Source organism: Heteronotia binoei, chromosome 21, assembly GCF_032191835.1.
Source record: "Heteronotia binoei isolate CCM8104 ecotype False Entrance Well chromosome 21, APGP_CSIRO_Hbin_v1, whole genome shotgun sequence".
Lineage (NCBI taxonomy): Eukaryota > Metazoa > Chordata > Lepidosauria > Squamata > Gekkonidae > Heteronotia > Heteronotia binoei.
In genome coordinates, this window is record NC_083243.1 from 172,211,298 (window position 1) to 172,224,069 (window position 12,772).

Below are 12,772 nucleotides of genomic sequence, written 5' to 3' on the forward strand. Positions count from 1 at the left end.
GAAAGCAAGAGCAAGGCCCCCTTAAAGAGCTTACAAGAGAGTTCTGCCAGGACTTTAAAAATGTAGTTTTTACCTCAGCTGCCCCCCCCCAAAAGGTAAAGGTAGTCCCCTTTTGAAAGCCAGTTTGGTGTAGTGGTTAAGTACGTGGACTCTTATCTGGGAGAACCGGGTTTGATTCCCCACTCCTCCACCTGCACCTGCTGGAATGGCCTTGGGTCTGCCATAGCTCTGGCAGAGGTTGTCCCTGAAAGGGCAGCTGCTGTGAGAGCCCTCTTAGCTCCACCCACCTCACAGGGTGTCTGTTGTGGGGGGAGAAGATATAGGAGATTGTAAGCCGCTCTGAGTCTCTGATTCAGAGAGAAGGGCGGGGTATAAGTCTGCAGTCTTCTTCTTCTTCCCCTGTGCAAGCACCAGTCGTTTCTGATTCAGGTGACGTCACATCATGACGTTTTCATGGCAGACTTTTTTTTAACGGGGTGGTTTGCCATTGCCTTCCAGAGTCATCTACACTTTCCCCCCAGCAAGCTGGGTACTCATTTTACCGACCTCGGAAGGATGGAAGGCTGAGTCAACCTTGAGCCAGCTTCTGCCAGGATTGAACTCAGGTTGTGAGCAGAGAGCTTGGACTGCAGTACTGCAGCTTTACCACTGCCCTAGGAAGCCCCTGATGGGAAGAAGACTGTATGCAAAAAATGGGTTCAGAGTTGGACTCGCTAGACTTTTGCTCTGTCCATGAGTTACAGTAGACTAATGAAAACCATTTTTAGGGGGCACACTTTTTAGAAGGTCCTTTAGCTAAGTCTAGGGAGTCTGCACTGTTGTTTGACCTCAGACCAGATCACAGTATAAGGGTTTTAACTGGCAAGATTGAAATTAGCTAGGCCATGACCCTGCTATATGCATCTAGTATTGTGGGGAGAGGCAGAGGTGGTCCAAAACTATGTATTAGTGTCCCTCCCCTTCTGAGAGCCAGATATCTTAACAGCAAACAAATTCAGTCTTGGTGACTATCAAGGATGACTTTCAAGTCCAAACTACCAACTTTACTTCTAATTCTTTCTTAAGACATATACTTCTAATTCTTTCTTAAGACATATATCACATATCCATGAATGGTTGATTGGATACTGTAACTGTTCACCTACAACAGTTTTCTTTCTGCACAGGAAAATCCAGATGATGAATTACAAAAGCATTCTGTTGTTTCCTCTATCTTCTGAAACACAGCAATTTCTATTTAATTTTAAAAAAAAAAAAAAAAAAAAACCCAATCTTCCTCCCAGATTGATTCTGTACCACCCTGAACTTAAAAAGTAAAATTTTCCATATCAAGGTGAAAAGCATTCTTCCATCTCCCCACCTGAATCTCTCTCATTTTATTTCCCTAAACAGTAAACACAGAAGCAGCCATATAAGAATCTTACATGTTTATTCAAAAAAGATGTAGTACCCTCATGGGGGAAGGGAGGGTACACCTCAGGACAAAGTTGGCAAAAAAGGTCAATCAAAAATACCCCCAAAAATAAAGACATCCCCGTCCTAGGGGAGCAGAATTTTTGGTATTGAATTCTTATTCAGAAGTTTTTTAAAAATTACATGGCTGGGCCCTGGGGAGGTAGGCAGCCGCTGTACAGTGTAAGCGCTACGCAAGACAGCCTGGGCCCCACACCTACAGCTGAGGGGAGGGGACAGGCAGGACTAGTTACTTCTTGGCTTTGGCCGAGTTGCGTGGCGGAGTGACTGGGCGCCCACCAGGGTTCAGACCACTGAACTGGCCGTATTTACCCTTGTTCTTATCAGCTGGTTTCAAGATCTGCAGGGCAGAGAAGAGGAAAAAGAATTAGATGCTAGAAACCAGATGAAAAAGTGCCGCTCCCAACCCTGGCAGATTTACTGTAAAGAAAGGCAGACAGGAATTTTGTGTTATTAGTGTTTTTTATAATGCAATTCCATTCCAGTATCACACACTAAGGCTTATGATTTCCGCAATGTCTTTACCTTAACTCCTGAATTTCATTACCAGTTGTAACCACAAGTAAATGTCTCTCCTTCCCTCTATATTACAGGTGATCCAACTGCAGCTTGGGAGCCACATTTGGCTCTTCCACACATACTGTGTGGCTCTTGAAGTCCCCACTGTCCCGTCAGCCAGCTTGGAGGATGCATTTAAAGTTGCTTTCTTTCCATCTCTACCTCCCCTCTATTTGCCTGCCTGTCTTCCTTCTTGTCTTGCAGCTCTCAAACATGTGACATTCATGACTTACAGCTCTCAAACACCTGATGTTTATTCTATGTGGCTCTTACAGTAAGAAAGTTTGGCCACCCCTGTTCTATATCCCTTCTCAGTTTTTTAGATTATCAACTCCTTAGGGGAAAGGATCTGTCTACATTTTGTTTTACTTTCTTCAGTTTAGTTTTACTTTCTGCTGGCAGGAAATAAAGATGATAACTTAAGTACGCTGGAAAAATTATACTAAACTTGAGATCTGATCCCCCTCCTCCTGCCAAATATGCTTTGTGTAGATTTAAGTTACAAATCACTTTTATTCCTGGGTTTTGTCCAAGCTTTTGTTTGGATAGAAAACAGCTCAAACTGGACACGCATAGCTTTTTTTCCACAGCAAATCAGTTTCATGATCAAGAGTAGTTACACAGAACCTCAAAAGCCTAGTTACTCAGGTCTCCAAGTCTGATACTGTTACCAATATCAGAGCTGTTTTAATATACATAGTTACAGTGATTCAGCATATCTAATATTGTAATCTGCAGCAGAATTACACTGTCCTAAATACATCAAAGCCAGTGGGCTCAAAAGAATGTCTTGCTCCTTAGGTTTGCACCATAAAGTATTTGAATAGCTGATTTTAAAAAAAACCTGTCAAGTTTTAATTCTTAACATTTCAAGGAGACAGTTAAAAAACCAATAAGCATTTCTAAAAAGGTGTGATCATATTCTAGGATTCCACATATATAATACAGTTTATTGGATCAGAGATTTCAACTTCCACTTGGAACAAAAAGCAGCCCTGGCTTCTATTTTTACTACTATACAACCTCCCACACAAGATGCTGTAACCCTAACTGAGAAGAAAGGGCAATGAACACAGTTCTTACCTGGAAGGAGCACATTAGAGTCTCGTCAACACTCATCATTGCGCCTGCATTATCAAACTCACCACAGTAGTTTGGAGCGGAAAAGAGTGTCACCAACTGCCGTTTGGCAAAAAACTCATAGCCATCTTCTACCACCTGGGGCAGGAGGGGATTTAGAAAGCAATTAACCTACCAGCACCCATGTGTTCCCAAACCAGACAGATATACCACACGCTGTTTAGGCCCCTTACCATCTCTGCCAGAAGTTCTAATTACTCCTCCACCTTAAATTGCCCCCATTTCCATAGAAAGAAGTGGATAACAAGATATTTTTTTAATAAAAGGAACAGCCACTTAAGTCTGTCCCCAAACACTCGGATTTTGGGACTCCCCAGCTGGAAATGCCCCCTGCCCCCAACAAGAGCTGCAGCCTATGCCTCCCAACCCACAGTGCTCCAACCTGGTGCGCTCGACAGATCAAATCCAAATCATGTTTGTGCAGGAATTTGGCGACAACTTCTGAACCAAAGGTGAATGAGACTCCACGGTCATTCTCGCCCCAGCCTTGCACATCTTTGTCAGGATCAGACCACAGCAAGTCGCACAACAGACCCTGGTCTGGGACATCTGTAGGCCTCATGATTCGCCGAATCTGCTCCATGGACTGGAGGTCAGGAGAGAGTCCTAGAATAATAATAATAATAAATTTTTATTTATACCCCGCCATCCCTGCCAAGCCAGGCTCAGGGCGGCTTACAAGGCATGGTATAAACAATGTTATAACAGTAAAACAAACACAATTGATAAAACAGGATAATACAATTGGATACAATACATAAACAATCTAAAAACAGTATAGCTTAATAGTGCTACAGTCTGTTTATACAAGATGGCTTGATGTCACCACTAGGTTTCATCTTAAAAGGCTAGTTGGAAGAGGGCGGTTTTACAAGCCCTACGGAACTGATTGAGATCCCGTAGGGCCCGCACCTCCTCGGTGGCACCCCAATGGTGGAATCAGATGGCGGCGGCAAGGTAGAGCTCAGGTGCTAGAGCTCCCTGAACAACCTGGAAAACTGGTTTTTCGTCTCCCCTGCTAGCCTCTAAAAACACCAAGTACAACTGACAAGGTAACCCCTCACCTTGGAGGAGGGGTGTGTAGTGTCGGGGGGGTCCCACGGAGCCCGGCGGAGTCGCTGCCGACCCACAAAGCGAGGCGGGGCCTGCCGGTGGACGTGGAGGTAGCTAGTGCTGTTAGACTGCCATGGGGGCGCACAAATGTAGCTGCTTCCAAATTAACTCAATGAACACACCTGTCCCAAGTGGCCAATCCATACACACTGTCCTTTATGCTGCAAGTTTTCCAGCGACTCCCTTAGTTTACACTGTAGTTTTGCTCCCCTAACCCCTGAACCCTACCCCCACACAACCCCTCCTCCAGAATTCCCAACTTCTTGCATTCACCTGCCTCTTCTGTCAAAACTGAAAAGAAGCAAGGGACTTCTCTGCAGCAGAAAGTCACACAAGGCAAAACTACAGGCACCTCTTGCATGCTTCAAGCTGGTGTTCTTAAGAAAACAACAGCTGGAGAAAGCTTTTGTCTAAAGTTCTGTACAACTTTGTTACAGAACTTCAGACCCAAACTTTCTCCAGATGTGCCACCCACTGAGGAAGAGCACCAGCCTGAGAGCGCTCAGCTGTTGTACAAACACTGGACAGCTCCTGCGTTTTATTCCTGTACCACCTCTACATTCTGTACTGTGCCTAGCGGCACATCAGCTGGAGCAGCTCTGCAAATCTTTCTTCTGATTCAGCCCTTGTCTGTCGTAGGCTAGCTCACCTCCATGGCAGCAGAAAATCTTCTCATCAACGATGGCAGCGATGGGAAGGCAATTGAAGCAGTCGGTGAAAGTTTTCCACAACTTGATGTTATAGCGCCGCTTACCTGTAAACGGCAAAACCAGAGAGAATCAGGAAGGAAGGAAATGCATTGAATAGCCAACGAATTCCTGAAAGTGGTAAGGGCAGAAGACAGAAGCGTAAACAGAAAATACGGATACAGTGAATTACAAGGCCTTTCCCACCCCAATGCTGCCATATTTCCTTAGAGAAAAGCTGTGTGCCTCATGCCCACCCCATGCATACTTGCGTGCCCCTCAGACTAGGAGTATTGTGCTCACACTCATCATAAAAGCCATAGATGCGATTGATGCTTGCACACTCGTGGTTCCCACGTAACAAGAAAAAGTTCTCAGGATATTTAATCTTGTAGGCCAACAAGAGGCAGATTGTCTCCAGCGACTGCTTCCCCCGATCCACATAGTCACCCAAGAAGAGGTAGTTGCTTTCTGGGGGGAAGCCCCCGTATTCAAAGAGTCGTAGCAGGTCATAGTATTGTCCATGTATGTCACCTAATAAAGAGAAACACAGCTGACATTATCAAGACCTCATAGCGTACCCCTCCCTCTTTTCTTAAATACGGGGACTGATTGGAACCCTCTTTCATCATGGAGGAAGAACCAGCTTACCACATATCTTGAGTGGAGCTTCCAGCTCTAATAATATGGGCTGGCTCAGGAAGATCTCCCGGGACTTCAGGCACAAGCCCCTGATCTCATTTTCTGTCAGCTGCACATTTTTGCCGGGGCGTGAGCCTTGCACTGTAAAACAAACACAACCGAAAAACAAGACTGTCTCAAATCCACAACTCCACAGTCCCAAATGCTAGCATCCATTTTCCCAAGCCACATTCCTCCATCTCAGTAGCAGGACCCCACACTGTCCACGTACGTCTTCCTTCTCTCCAGCCAGCAACTAGGTCACACCCTCAGGCACAGCTGCATTCTTGACTTGGGAAGGGCAACAGCAGTTGGTCAGGACTCCTCTGCCTCAGGAGCACACAAATGCAGCTCCTTAGGGAGTCACATTGCAACAACTCAAGAGGCCCACACTGGGCCGACTCATACAGGTAGCAGAACCACACCTGAGAGTCACTCACTGCAGTGCAATGTTTACTCCAGTATCTGCTGCCAGATGTGAGGCTACTGATATCCCTGCTCTCCCCTAAGAGTTTGTTCCTGGTTGCGTCCTTCTATGCCTGGACATCTGTGTGGTGTCTGCAAGCCAAGAAAAGCCTAGCCCACACTCTGACACACACACACACCCCACAGGCTACTTATAAAACCTCAACTAGCTCCAGTACAGCAGGATTAAGAGACATCAGAACAGACAGATGACCAAGAAGTCCAAAATCAGATTACCTTAGTCACACTACCTTTAGCCATACTTCCAGGAACAAAAGTGAAAAGTGCAATGCCAGAGCAAACACTGTAAGAGATGGCACATTGAGGTGGAAAGCTTTGGAACCACAATGCCACCTGCAAGTCTCCCTCCACCAACTTGAATGTCAGCAGAGATGTCTTAACTACATAACTGTTTCAAACAGCCAGCATTCCTCTAATCCTGAAGAAGGAAGTCCATCAGTGATCTTCTTAGAATAACCAGTTCTGAACCATACCAATACCCCCGGCAGAAGCCTTGGGCAATATACAGGCATACACAGAGCTGATATTAATAGATGCAGCTTCCTTCAACTTTCCATAGACTCAGGCTGTTAATTTCTTTCAGCCTCAGTTTCTCATCTGTGCAATGGGAATAAAAAAGACCTACTTCAGAAGCCAGCGTTCAGAACAAACAGCTACAACCCTCAACTACTGTGGTGGGAACGGCGATCAACTGCTCTCCAGTAAGACATCTATGCCTGGCTGATCGACCAGGAACAGTGTAGTTCCCACTGGATCCAGCACACTACATAGACTGGTCTCTTTAGTGCCCAGTCTCACAGAAACCTGCTTCTGAGTACACATGCTTAGGCTTGTGCTGCACAGATTGCAAAGAACATTTTGCAAATGGGGGGGTGGGGTGTCATTAGCAAATGGTAACATTTGTTCCCTGCCTGCGTGTGGATGTCAAGAAGGAGAAAAGCCACCGCTACACATGAGAATAAAACAAGATGTATATGTGAAGCTGAAATATCAAACCTAGTACTAGGCTGAAGTGTAAAAATGCAGAATTTGTGATAACTGACAATACTCAGTGGAAAGATGGTAAAGAAAGGAAAAAATATTTTTGCACTTTTGAACCCATTTAAATACGGCTAATTGTACTATTATTATTAATCTCTGCCTTGAACATAACTTGCAACTGTAAAATAAGGACAACAATTTGCCAATCCAGCTGTGAAGAAGCAAAAGAGGCAGGGCAAGCTTCAGACGGTGGACTCGGATACTTTAAGCCAAGCTTATGCCCTCTGCAGAAACCATGGACCCAGAGAGTTTTAGAAGGCCACTTCGGGAGTCACCCGCCCTCTCCGGCTGCTCCTTCTAGTAGTCTATCCTGACCCCAACTCTACCCCGTGGGATTTACCCCAGCACCGCAATAGGCTTTCCCGGTCGGGGGGGGGGGGCGGGGAGGAGGACACCCACAAGGGTTCACTTGGTCCCGAAATGCCATTAGAACAGCTGCCCCAAAGGGAAAGGAGAAACAGGGTCTAGCCGGTTGCCGGCGCCTTCAGTGAGCCCTCAGTCCCTCCGCGTGGGAAAGTGCTCGAAGCAGATTACGGAGGGAGTGCCTCTCCCCAGACATTTGTCACGATCTGTCGTCACAGCCCCAGAATGAGTGACGTCGAAAGGAATCTGCCCCTGAGCCAGCGCAGCCAAGGGGTTGGGAGGGGGGGAAATCCCAGCGACGCCCCCTCCCCACTTCCTGCCCCGCTCTCCCCTGGGCGCACAGCCTACCCCTCTCGACCCAGCTCGCTCTGCCTCCTAGCAAGCCACTGCTTCGGAGCCCCCGGGAAGCCATCAGGTTGGAACGGCGTCAGGCCCGTTAACAAAAAGCAGATTTTTCCGGAAGAGAGAAAGCCAAGAGCGCGCTGCTAGCTTCAGTCGCAATTGCTGGAGCGGACCCATCGGACCGCATTTCCCCACCACCGGCTTCGAGCTGCCCCTCTGCCCGCATGAAACAACCGCCCTTGTTCACCTCTTGCAGTTTTGGGTGCCGGCGATCGAAAAGGCGCGCTTCGGCGACCCCCGGGAACGCGCCCGAAAGCAAACAAAAGGCGCCCCCAAGCGAGGCGCGGCTCAGCCCTGCGCGCAAAACTGCGGCCGGGGGCTCCGTGAGAACTCCTAACACGCCCTGGGAATTTGGCTCTTCTGTCCGCGCGGACAGCGAGAGTTGGCAGAGGCGCCGCGGCGGATTCCAGCGCCGGAGGCAGAGCGGGCGGGAAGCAGCCAGCCAGCCCCCTTCTCCCCCCCGCTCCGGCACGCTCTTGCCTTTGGGGCAGCCAAAGGAGTCCCCGGCGCCCAGCTTGCCGCCGCCCAAATCGCGGCCGGCAACGGGAAGGGGCTTTGCAGGCTCCGCGGCTCTCACCTTCTAGGAGGCGCCCGATGATGGAATCCAAATTGAGTTTCTCGCCGTCCGACATGGCGGCAGTGGTGGAGAGAGGAAGCTTCGGCCGCCCCGAGTTCCTCCTGCTTGGCGCGCCCCCTCCCGCCCTCTTCGGAGGCACCAGCGAGCAAGCCGCGGGGTTCGGGCCGCTTCTCTTCTCCCCCTTCTCGCCGAGCTCGGCCGAAGCGAGGAAGCAGGAAGCCAAGCCGTGCGCCACAGGCCCCGTCGCCGCCGCTGCTGCCGCCACCACCACCTACAGGCTGGAGGGATCAACACGGCCCCAGGAGCGAGAAGCTGCTTTGCGATTGCGCCATTCTTGGCCTCTCCCAAAGGAAAGACGCCTGCTAGGTTCTCTCCACCAGCAGGTTCCCCCGGGGGCGTTTCCCGCTGCTAGTCTGGAGATATGACAGACAAACAAACCAGAAGCGATTACAACTTATTTATTTAAATAGGTGTATGTCGGACAGCGATTGCCCATAGACTATACTCAGGGGTGTCAAACATCGGCAGGGAGCCGAATTAGGCCCTGAGCAACTGGCTGTCATCTGCTTCCTTCTCCCTCTTTCTTGCTTCCTTCTCCATCACAACTTGCTTTGGAAGGCTTGCTCTATTGCACAGGAACTACAGAGCAAAACCTCTATTTTCTCCATTGGCTGAGGCTCCTCCCACGGCGAGGCACATCTTCCTTTGCCAGGCTCTCTCAATTGCACAGCAGAGCTACTGAGTCAAGCCTCTCTTCCTTCAATTGGCTGTGGCTCCTCCCCCCTCCTGGTACCTTGGGAAAGGAAGGAAAGAGCCAGAGCTTCCTTTGCCCAGTTCCCTAGATCCCATGGGAGAAATAAAAGAAAGCACCTTTAAGACCAATAGGTGCTAGTGTTTTAAGCATGTTTTAAGTTTTTTTTAAAAAAAAAATATTTAACTGTGTTTATGTCCTTTATAGCATTTATATCTCTGCTACCTAATCTTAAATAGGTACACACGTGGCCCGGCCTGACATGGCCTGTCCCAACAATGTCTCATTTATGTCAGATCCGGCCCGCATAACAAATGAGTTTGACACCCCTGTCATAGACTATACACATGATTGCCAATAGAGAATCAACACATGCCCATGTGGTATACTGGATATCGCACTTGCACATAGGGAATAATTGAAATTAGGCTTTACCTAAAGATCTTTACCGAAAGATCGCTCCCTCCCCCCTCCGATCCCAGCGCTTGCTTTAAACATCACAGCTGAAGGCAGGCACACAGGCAAGTAGGAAGCACCCGCCCCCTCCGCAAACCCAGCGCTTTGCGAGTGCCGGCTGTGGAGAGGGCAGCGTGCTTTCTCCTTGCCTGTGTGCCTGCCCTCAGCTGTGATGTTTAAAGCAAGCGCTGAGATCATTCCCTCCCCCCTCCGATCCCAGCGCTTGCTTTAAACATCACAGCTGAAGGCAGGAACACAGGGAAGTAGGAAGCACGCTGCCCCCTCCACAGCAGGCGCTTGCGAAGCGCTGGGGCCACGTGGAGCGATCCCAGCGCTTGCCTGAAGAAGATGGAGCCAGGCAGGCAGGCGCGGGGGAAGCGCTGGATCGGAGGAAGAGGCAGCGGATCGCCCCCCAGGAGGAAGGTGCTTCCTATCCTCCGGAACGCCTTATGGTGCGAAAAATACAGTAATTAATACCCCTATGATAATGAATGAAAGCATGCTTCTGCCTTCAGAACTAGGATGTCTGATGCAATGTTCGTTAGAAGCACAGACAGCCTTCAGTGGGTGTGTGAAACACAGATGTGTATTAGGATAACACAAAGGGGCCTCCTTGAGAAGCTACTTGCTGGAGCTGATAAAGCATGGAGACAGGAGGAATGGAAAAGTACTAGAAAGAGTTACAAGGGGATGGGGAATATTGAATCAGATAAGCCTGGGGCCTGCCTGCTTGTTTTGGGTGTGAATAACACTGACTATATGTAGAATGATTTTAACTCAGTCATTTCGGGGGCCCATGCCCGATTGCGTTTTGCTTATGGTACCATAAAGTAAAAACCTCGCTTCAACCCAGTAAGTCTGCGTGGACCTCGTTATTTCTCTGCTTCATTTTGGTGCATTGACCAATGGGAAACGAATGGCGTTAGGATATTTCCTTTCCTTTGGCTGGTTGTATAGCTGTCCGCCTTCCACCCTCATGGCGGGAAGACAGGACTAGGTGCCACGGTCACATTTTTGATTGAGTCCGGCTCTCTCTGCCCCGGTGGGAGAAGGTGTCCGGTCTGCCAACCAAGATCCCGTGCCTGGTTGAACTGACGTGTTCAGGGAATTGAAAGATCTTCAGGATTGTGAGTATGAACTGTCTGGGAATTCTGATTACCTCTCCTTTGGAGAGAAGAAGGGGCTGATCATCCCTTAAGCTCTGTCTATTAGGCTGTGCTTTGGAGCTGAAGCACAGAAGCTAGGATCTGGGAGGATTTTTGTGGTATGTGTGAATGAGAGGAGACGAAGCCTCTAAGTGAGAGGGATTTTCTCTTGTGCAGTTCCCGGTAGGGTGACCTCATTGGGTCACGAGAGAGAGGGAGTTAAAATCCCCAGGGCTCCCTGGCTGCCAGACCCCCTTACTGGCAGCTCCTGTTTTCTGTTTTCCCTAGATGTGTCTTGTCTAAACGTCTGGTGCCATGGGGATCTTAAAAGCTAGAATTCTGGGGAATGTCAGAGAATGGTAGTTCCACATGGGCAGGCAAGGCTTCTTTGTCCCTAAACCTCCTCCCCAAGAAAAATCTAACTTTTAAATTTGAATGTCTCTTAGAACAGAGAAACCTGGCTTTGTGAGGTAACAAACAAAAACAAGAAAAATCTAACTTTTAAATTTGAATGTCTCTTAGAATAGAGAAACCTGGATTTGTAAGGTAACAAAGACCTCTCTCCCCTTAACAAAATAAAGAAACAGAAAAGCAATGATTTGGACTAAAATTAAACGAGGCCAGTTCTCAAGGATGAGGCCTGGTGATCTCCTGGAATCACAGCGCAAAGTTCCAAATTGCAGACTCAGTTTTCTCTGCAGGGTAATGGAAGTTTGGTGTGAGTGAGAGTTCAGAGCCTGGTTCCCTTGGGATCTCATCTTTCTCTAGACTCCCATTCTAGATCTCTAGCAATCTGTCCTGTCTGGATGTGGCAACCCCATTCAGGAAATAAAACTAACTGCAGAGAATGTGGCCTCGCCCAAAAGATCAGGTCTCTGTTAGTGTGATGAAGTCAGCCACCTGTCTGGCCAAGGTGGGTCAGCAGACTTGCCAACTGATAGTCCAACACAGGTCCAGAGTCTGGTATTTTCCCCAGAAACACCAGGAAGGTAAGTTGCCACCAGACTGGATAAATCCTTTAGCACAGAGGCCCCAGTCAAGCCTCTGCCTATTAGGAATACTCCAGAGAAAACCAAGCTACACCACTGCAGCAAGGGGTTCCCCAAATCAGTTTTCACAAATTAGTAGTAGGCACCGCCAAAGGCTAGTGGGTAAGTTTGGCTTGGATTGTGGTGGCCCTGAAAGCAAATAACCACAAAAAATAAACTTAAAGTTTATTTTGCAAAACAGTATTGGTTTTAGTGAGCCATACAAAATAACATTGTTCAATATAACTAACTAACTTGGTATAAATTCAGAGAGCTAGATATTATCATACAGAGTCCAAATGTCCAGATGGAATCCAAGGGTTTCCCCGAATGGAATCACGTCAGGAGGCTGTTCAGCATAATAGGCTCTAGTCTCGGTTAGGCTAGGCAAAGAAATGTACTCATTATGTTATTTTTATGCCTCCCAGACTCTCGTGGTGTAGCCAATTAAGGCTATTCAGTTATCTCAGCACTAAAATTCAGTTGGTGCATGGCTACTGTACTACAATTCTGCAAGAATGTCTCCAGAAACAAAATGAGTAGTTCTAGAAGACCACTCCCAGCCAGGAAGATGCCTGGAAGGAAAGATGTGCATATGTTGAAAGAAGCAAGCCAGATTGAAAGCTCCTTGGCTTGCTCAAAACACTACTGTGTTTTGCAAGGGTGCCAGTCTCCAGGTGAAACCTGCAGATCACTCCCAAAAATATAATGTAATGCCCAGAACATTAAGGTCAATGCCTCTGGGAGAGAAAGTGTCCTTGTAATCTTCAAATTTAATTCAAATATTCAGAAATCTCCAGCCTGGAGCTGGCATCCCAAAGTTCCACTTACAGCTAATTTTTCTCTGCTAGAGAAAAGACCCTGCCTGTAAA

General features: G+C 47.9%; 1 protein-coding gene across 1 annotated transcript; it reads right to left on the reverse strand.

Moving 5' to 3' along the window:
- Positions 1-1,410: 1,410 nt before the first annotated feature.
- Positions 1,411-8,807, reverse strand: PPP1CA (protein phosphatase 1 catalytic subunit alpha). The gene is made up of 7 exons (XM_060261108.1): positions 8,521-8,807; positions 5,622-5,753; positions 5,274-5,504; positions 4,934-5,038; positions 3,554-3,777; positions 3,115-3,249; positions 1,411-1,813 (listed from the first exon to the last, which is right to left on the reverse strand). Exons 1-7 carry the CDS (start codon positions 8,573-8,575, stop codon positions 1,703-1,705), a joined length of 993 nt encoding a protein of 330 aa, XP_060117091.1. The 5' UTR covers positions 8,576-8,807; the 3' UTR covers positions 1,411-1,702.
- Positions 8,808-12,772: the final 3,965 nt, after the last annotated feature.

Excerpts from the sequence above, each read along its gene's own strand:
- PPP1CA (XM_060261108.1), bottom strand. The coding sequence starts at position 8,575 with ATGTCGGACGGCGAGAAACTCAATTTGGATTCCATCATCGGGCGCCTC. Across the intron at positions 5,039-5,273 it reads CTATGGCTTTTATGATGAGT|GTAAGCGGCGCTATAACATC; the intron begins GTGAGCACAATA and ends TGCCGTTTACAG. Across the intron at positions 3,250-3,553 it reads TGATCTGTCGAGCGCACCAG|GTGGTAGAAGATGGCTATGA; the intron begins GTTGGAGCACTG and ends CTCCTGCCCCAG.